We start from the raw sequence: 8708 nt of genomic DNA on the forward strand, positions 1-8708 counted from the left end.
GACAATATCAATTTAAAAAATATTTTTTTATCGATAAATATTAATTGTTAGATTTGTTAAAAAATTTATTGATTTTGTTATATATATATATATATATAATATAATATAAAAATGATGATAATGTTTGTTCAATTGAGAAGTAAAAATAGATCTTTTGGAATGGGTAAAATAAACATTTGAGTTTAGAACGTGATTTGGGAGTATGGTTAAATGTTTACTTAAAATAATTTTTCTGTCACTTTTTCTTCAGTTGTTTTTAATTGATATGGTGTGCATGCTAAATATACATGCTTAAGTAAGTTTGATTTTGATCGGTTAAGTAATTAATAAAAACACAGAAAAACACTATAGGGATATATAGTATTTTTGAAATCATTTCACATAGCAATGTATAATAGATTTAAGGAAAATATATAATTTGCAAGATATTTTGGTGCTGATTTTTATGAAATGAGTAACTGGAAAAAGAAGTTTTAAATAGCAAAACAATAAACAACAAATAATAACAAAAAAGTTCACTATTATATTCTTTATTATTTTTGTGTTATCATTCTTGACTTCTCTTCGACCTTTCATCTATAAAGAAAAATTAATATTACAGGCGACCAAAATACGTCAGTAATGCATAAAATTACTGACAGCTTACCAACGGTAAAAAATTTGTCAATAAAAGTGTTGTCGATAAATTTTATCGACGAAATTCTTTGATCCATCGGTAAACATCAACAAAAAAATTCGTCGATAAATCCGTCGGTAATTACCGACGAAAAAAACTATTAGTAAATATCACGATCTGGATCATTTTCTTCCCCAGCTCTCCTTCTTCTTCTTTCTTTTATATTTCTCCATCCAGCTAAAGAACACGTTTAAAAAATTAATAATTCTCATTCCAAATGATGCAAGGTGCACGGGTGACAAACATTGGCTTTGGTCGGACTTCGAGCGGACAACAGCGGTGTTGCACGGTGGAGACAATGTTTATTTGCATAGTTCCGTGAAAGAGGAAGAACAGAGGCATTGCATCTTTCCTGCACGTGTTAAAGAAGAAAAAGATGGAGTGGAAAACCTCAAACGTGATGTCGTCAGCGGAGACGAAGACGATTGCTTGGCTAACAGAGATGGAGGCGGCCTGGGCTTGTAGCTACGGTGGTTGTCAAAATGACTGCAGCGGAATGGTTAGCGTGGGATAACAAACCAAGAGGGGTTTTAATACAAACGTGTGCCTTTTAAATTTTTACTCAATTAAACTTACTAAGCAAATGACAATAACAAATAAAGAGAGTAAGGTTGAGAGAAATTTGCACAAATGATTTTATCCTGGTTCAGATGTTACCAATCCTACATCTAATCGCTTATGTTAAATCAAGATAAACAGTTCACTAGTCACAAAACAATTACAAATTACAATCACAAAGAAACAATTTGTAAAAGTTTAGAAAATACCTCTCTTGAAGCCACAAGAGATGAGACACACTTCCCTTAGAAAACCTCCTTCGAATACTTCACGAAAGATGAACACCTCCTTTGAGTCTTCACAAAGGATGAAACACTTCCTCTGAATACTTCACGAAGGATGAACCGACTATTCCTCTATCACCGTAGCAGTACTTCACTAGCTCCACAGATGAGAGTTTCTCAAGCCGAACAAGAACACACAATTCTCAATGATTTCTGAGTTTTAGAGCACAAGGGAAGAGTTGTTGTTGAAGGAAAATGAGAGTCTATTTATAGACTCAAGCAAATACTTTTTCGTTCTTCTTTTTCAGTCATTTAACGCTTTTAATCGATTAACATTATTGTTAATCAATTAAAATGAGTACAACGGCTAGTTTTAACGGCTAGAAAACTTCAACGATCACCTTTAATCGATTAAAAGGTATTTTAATCGATTAGCTAATCGATTAAAAGGTATTTTAATCGATTAGCTAATCGATTAAAAGGTATTTTAATCTATTAAATGAGAGAAAGTTTGAGTTTTCATCTTTTACTCTGTTTAATATATTAATACTAGTTTTAATCGATTAAAACAGTGCGATTTTGACTCTGGACATCAATTTTATAATATGAAAGTACATGGAATCAAAATCACTAAAAATCTAAGTCCTAGACAGTGAACTATAATTATTACAAAAGTTTTCCATTGCAATACAAGTCTTCATAACATCTTGAATCTTGATTTCTCTTGACTTGATTTGGACATCATCAAAAGTTCATCTTCATCATTTTTCTAACAATGGTGAGATGGCGAAGTACGAGAAAAACGAGGCTGCCTTGCACAAATATTAGCGAGACATGCGAGAGAAAAAAATAAATAACCTTTGTGTTTCGCGGACAAAGAGAAAAAACGGGCGGGAAAATTCTCACTCATTTTACCGATGAATTTATCGATGAATTCTTCTGTCGATAAGTTAAATATGCATTATCAATGGATTTTACCAATAAATTCTTTCGTCGGTACGCAATACCAATGGATTTATCAACGGATTTTTCCATCGATAAAATAAATTCCAAAATCTGTCGATAAAATCCATCAGTAACGCAAATTTACCGACACATATATATGTGTTGATAATTTTAAGAATATTTGTAGTGTATATATATCTTTTCTTGCTCCATACAAGTAATGTTGTCAAGTTTTCAAAGCAAACACCACTACCGTCAGCTCTATATCATACGCCACCAATCTCTGATTCTACGTCAACACACAACCTAAACCTTGATAAAAAGCATCGTAGTACACTTCAAAAGCCTTATTTGTGTCAGGAATGATCGACATTGGCGTAATCGTCAACCTCTTTTTCATTTCTTCAAAACTAGCATCGCATTACTCTATCTACACAAATGACTAATCCTTTCGAGTTAATTGAAGGACCCACAATCTTGGATAATCCCTCAACAAATCTCCGATAATAACTTGTCAAACCAACAAAACTTCTCACTTCGGTTACTGACGTAGGACGCTCCCACTTCAACACCATCTCAACCTTGGTTAGGTCAATCGAGATTCCTTGTGCAAAAATCACATGGCCAAGGAACTGTACTTCATCTAGACAAAACTTGCACATTGACAACTTTCCAAATAATTGATGTTCTCTCAGAATCTCCAACGTTATCCTTAGATGTTTAGCATGCTTCTTTCGGCTCTTCGAGTAGATTAGAATGTCGTCAATGAATACAACAACAAACTTATCCAAACAAGAACAAAAATGCGATTTATATAATCCATGAATATTGCTAGAGCATTCGTCACCTCAAAAGGCATCACAACATACTCATAGTGCCTGTATCGAGAACTACAAAACACTGTCTTTTTCACATCATCAGGCTTGACAAGGATTTTATGATACCCCGACCTCAAGTCTATCTTTGAAAACACACTTGCGCCCTCCACCAATTGGGTCGTAATTAGGTCGTTGTTGATCAAAAGTCCACACCAAAATCTATAAATATAGGTTTGAGGTAAGGAGGTAAGTGATTGCATTTATTGCATCATTAATATTTAAATTTTTAAATGTTGAACTGACTTTGGCATTGAAGTAGAGGACAAACGGCTATAAGAGACATGGAGTAGAGGTCAGAGCTCTTTGGACTACTTTTTAAGCATTGGACTTGACCTCAACCATACACCCTGAAACAACATTAAATAGCTAGTAAAGCAAAATAGAAAAGTACACAATAACCCATGTATCATGGCTAACTTCACAAAATAGCTATCCTTAGAGAATATGTCTTATTAGAAAAAACAAAATAATAAATAAAATAATCTTATGTGAAGAATAAAAGGAGGTGTTCATCCCTTGTGACATTCAAGGGTAATTTCATCTCTTGAGATAACAAGAGAAGTATTTTAACCTTAAACTTGTTTATTTTATTTGTGATTGTAACAGTTTGTTGGTTTGTGATAGTGAATCGATTCTCATTTGAGATTAACAACTGGATGTAGGATCTTTGTCATCTAAACGAGTATAAAAATCACTTGTACAATTTTCACTCTTTCCTACTCTCTTATTTGTTTTAAATTATTGTTAAGGAATTTTATTTACAAGAGCAAATATTTAAAGGCATGATTGGTGAAAAGAAACCAATTCACCTCGCCCCCCCCCCCCCCCCCCCCCCCCCCACCTATTGGTTTGTTGTTCACGCTAACCATTCTATTGCACCACTCTAACAAAGTGTGATTACCACCAATTGAGTCGTAATTAGGTCGTTACTAATTAAAAGTCCACACCAAAATCTATAAATATAGGTTTGAGGTAAGGAGGTAGGTGATTGCATTTATCGCACCATTAATATTTAAATTTAAATGTTGAACTGACTTTGACATTAAGTAGAGGACAAAGAGTTATAAAAGACATGGAGTAGAGGTCACGGCTCTTTGGACTACTTTTTAAGCATTGGACTTGACCTCAACCCTACACCCTGAAATAACATTAAATATCTAGTAAAGCAAAATAGAAAAGTACACAACTAACCCATGTATCATTGTTAACTTCACAAAATAACTATTCTTAGAGAATATGTCTTATTAGGAAAAACAAAATAATAAATAAAATAATCTTATCTCTACAACGTGTGTGCAATGACCGACTCAAGATACAATATGCTCACTACCAAAGATGGAACTCTATGCCATCAACACAATCAAAATTCACATGGAGACACTCCTCAACAACAATGAAAAAAATCTACAACAATTGGTATGAGAATACGACAACAATTTGACTTAATTTAGGCAAATTTGACTCGATCTTCTTATAAGATCAACTTAGTTTAATCTTCAGTCAGGACTTACTTTACTTAACCTTGGAACCTTGTCGACCTGGCTTGATTAAACCTTAACTATTTTAGCACAACTAGATGGACCTTGATTTTATTTTTTTCAAATTAAAAAGAATGATCAAACTTAAATACAATTAAGTGAATTGGGATTATAGAAAAAAAATTAACATAAATTTAAATTTAGAAAAAAACTATTTAAATAAATTTATAGTGATATAAATTTAAATTATAATAAATTGGATTGATAATTTGAATTTATTGCTCATCTGTAATTCTTCCTAAAGTTGACTTATTTTTACGGGAAAGAGTGTGTAATTGGTCAAGAACAAAAGTAATGATATTTTTCATCTTACTGCAAATTGTTAAAGATAAATGTTTATTTAATATAACTAAAGTTTATTGAATGTTTGAACATAAATTATATTTTACAATTATAATTCACATCGAACTTGCCAATTTTTTTAACTATTATCTATATTTCTTGAAAATATTAAAATCTAATTAAAGAAAAACAAAACTCGGTACATTTACATTTAAAGAGGTGAACACTTAAAACATATCTTAAAAGGATAAAATGATTTAAATGGAAAATAGAATGTTTATTGATTAGTTAAATTAAAGAAGCTATATTTAAAAAAATAAGAATTTAACCAAGCACTCAATATATGATATCATACAAAATAAATTAAATCAAAATAATTCCCAAATCATTCAGTTTAGAAAAATTCTTAAGACAAACTTTGTGCCATCATTCTTATATTAGTGATTTTCGGACGAACATTAGCTTCTTTTGTATGAAATTGTAAATTTTCTTCGCCTAGAGACATTGTATTAGAAAATACAATTTCATACAACGAAAATTATGACTTCTAGTAACCATTTAAAACTTCTAGAAAATAAAAGATTAAATAAATCTAAACAGATTTGTTTTCTCGTTACCACATTAGATTAATTTAATAATAATTAAATATTTTATATAATTAAATTTTATGTTCACCTCCGAAAAGATTAACTTTCCCCGTATCCACGCATCCTACAACCACTATGAAATAAATCTCTATTTAAATCAAATTTATAATTTAGATACAAAAATGCTCCGCTCTAATAATCAACTATACTTTGCACGATTTTAGTATGGTTTATTACCGTTTTACATTATTATATATCAGACACACACACACACTATATATATATATATATATATATAGTATAATTATGGATCTAAATGCTCCAGAAGAAAAAAAAAGACTAGATTGAACCATTATGTTAGTCTGGTCAGGGAATGGTTTAGGTACTCAAAGGAAAATACTGAACCAAAAATTGATGCGAAGGCAAAGGTTAGAATTTTGGCTTGTGAAACCATCACGAGAAAAATAAATTATGTAGACAATTTCTTAAAAGCTCAAATACCCAAAATGTTCAGCCTATATTAAAATTTCTTCAAGACAAGTCTGAAAAAACAGGGAACAAATATCAAACAATCAAAAGTTTTAAGGACAAAAAAAGGAGTTAATACAACTCTACTGCTCGGTGGGCATTGTCTTGATGATATCCGAATCACCTGAAAATAATAACAAAGTTAGAAAACATGCTGCATACAATTAATTCCAAATATGAATTAAGTAGTAACTAGACAGTACCAGGATCAATAATGCTAAGGCAGCAAACTCTGTAATATTTGCCACATGCGGTGCCCAAATCCACATTGTCTACAGAAACAAAAACAATTTGCTATGGGCGGTTAATAGACGGAAATATGATTGATTAGCTTCTGCATGCCTACTGACACTACGGTGACAACACCGAAGCAATAAAAATATACAAAATTTGGTGGCCTTTTGACAGATACACATTCCATGAGGTAGGATGGAACTATTGTATGGCAAAAACCATAACAAATCATCCACAAAGCAAACATAGTTTAAAAATTATCTAGTCAAACCAACCCATTACAATAGGATTCACAGATACAGATGGGTCCATTTCACCATATGAAAGCAATTATCTCTGCTTTGAACCTATCACACCAATTTCAGATTAAGAAAAACATTGTCAAGTTCATGTTACAAAAACTTGCATACAAATTGAGGGTTCATGTGTGTGTGTGTGTGTAGAGAGAGAGAACACGCGTGAGGTGAACTAAAATGAACGAGGAATCCTCATAATCAAACATACCCTTGAGTACTAGATGAAAATAGAGTATCAACTGTGCCAAACCAAATAATTTAAATGAAAAGTGCTAGCAAGAGTACTTAGGCATGTAATCGCTTGAAGTATCTCAGCCCAAATAGGCACACCAGTATAGTGTTTCTCAGTTCCATTCAATCATCAACATACAAAATTTCCCTTGTCTAAATGCTTATAGATTATCATAAGATGGCACACAAATTGTTTAGGTTAGAACTTACTCCCGTTGTAATGGTGAACTCCAACCTTCGCCAACATAGCATAGTACTCAATTTCAGACTTCCTCAATGGTGGGCAATTGTTGGCAATGATAATCAGTTTTCCTGCATTTTAAAGTATATGAAATGTTAAAACAATTTTTTTTGTACTGTTAACAAATTATCCAACGCACTACCGAAATCTGGAACAGATGATAAAATAGGTCATAAACTAAATGGATCTCCAGCATACAGAGCAAAATTTTCAACATAAGTCCCCAATTCCAACACCCATGATTTGAAATTCGAACGTGCACAAGGCCAGATTTCATAAACCCTAAGAAAACAATTCAACCCCCTAAAACCCAACAATGCACGACAAAAGAAAATTCAATTTTTCTTCAATATTGCAAAATAAAAATAAAAATAAATCAAACTTTCAGCAGAACTATTAATTCAATCCAACTGATAAATCTTCAGAGAAGAACAACAACCATATCAGATCATATAGATCAAATGGGAATTCAAAAGAAAAGCTAGAATAACACCTTTGGAGCTCCTGAGGGATTTGAGAACCGTTTTATAACCCAAAGTATATTTCCCACTCTTCATCACAAGAGCGAGCCTGTTGTTGATACTCTCATGGGTTTTCTTCTGCAGAAAAAAAAAAACAACGAAAATCAGAAACCAATAACACAATAAAAAACAATTATTATAATGGATGAGAGATAGAAAAGACATAGTGTGAGATATTACAGTCTTCTTGGCAGCAACCATGGTGGCTTTGGAATTCTCTGAAGAACGTTATAATGGTCTGAATTTGCCCCAAGGAAGAAACCCTAAATTTTTGGTGGCAGAGACTTTAATATAGAGTGTCTGCTAGGTTTAGAAGTTGAACGGTATCGTTTGGGTGTGAGCGCTTTTCAAATCTCACATGGACTACTTCCTGCACCCCTACAATTGCTGTCAGTATCCCCGTAACTTTTAAAATCCCCGTTTTACCATGTTATATATTATAAATTTAAAAAAAAAACAAGAAACTAATAAATTTATCTTATTATCCATACTTATATTGTTTATAGGTATCTCAAATGTTGAGCTTTTGTCATTTCAGAGTGTACATGTATGTTATTATCCTTATTTATTTTTATGATACGTTTACAAATTTTAACTTATTTTTCATTTATGTTTCTTTCTTTGTCATTTTTATGTATTTTCACTCTGGTTTCCATATACTATTTTTAGACATGTTAATTTATTCAACATCACATTATTTTGTTAGCAACAAGAAAGAATGAAAGTTAAAGAAGTTTTGATAATAAAGTATGTGAAGATTAGAAGAATTTGTTATTCAATGTGTTGATCAAATTAAATATTTTGTAATAAGTTAATTGTTGTAGTTTACTAGACTTAGCATAGAATAATGCACAATAGGTTTGAAAGATCTAAAAAAAAAGTATATGTTAAAAACATACTGAAATAATTGATTATCATTTAGGATGATCAATTATCAATCAAACTCAAAAATGACAAGATTCGAGATAA

General features: G+C 31.7%; 1 protein-coding gene across 1 annotated transcript; it reads right to left on the minus strand.

Annotated features, from left to right (window-relative positions):
* Nucleotides 1-6186: 6186 nt before the first annotated feature.
* LOC108345542 (60S ribosomal protein L30) lies at nucleotides 6187-8065 on the minus strand. The gene is made up of 5 exons (XM_017584132.2): nucleotides 7920-8065; nucleotides 7712-7817; nucleotides 7188-7289; nucleotides 6420-6488; nucleotides 6187-6340 (listed from the first exon to the last, which is right to left on the minus strand). Exons 1-5 carry the CDS (start codon nucleotides 7938-7940, stop codon nucleotides 6300-6302), a joined length of 339 nt encoding a protein of 112 aa, XP_017439621.1. The 5' UTR covers nucleotides 7941-8065; the 3' UTR covers nucleotides 6187-6299.
* Between the last annotated feature and the right edge of the window lie 643 nt (nucleotides 8066-8708).

This window comes from Vigna angularis, chromosome 8, assembly GCF_016808095.1.
Source record: "Vigna angularis cultivar LongXiaoDou No.4 chromosome 8, ASM1680809v1, whole genome shotgun sequence".
NCBI lineage: Eukaryota > Viridiplantae > Streptophyta > Magnoliopsida > Fabales > Fabaceae > Vigna > Vigna angularis.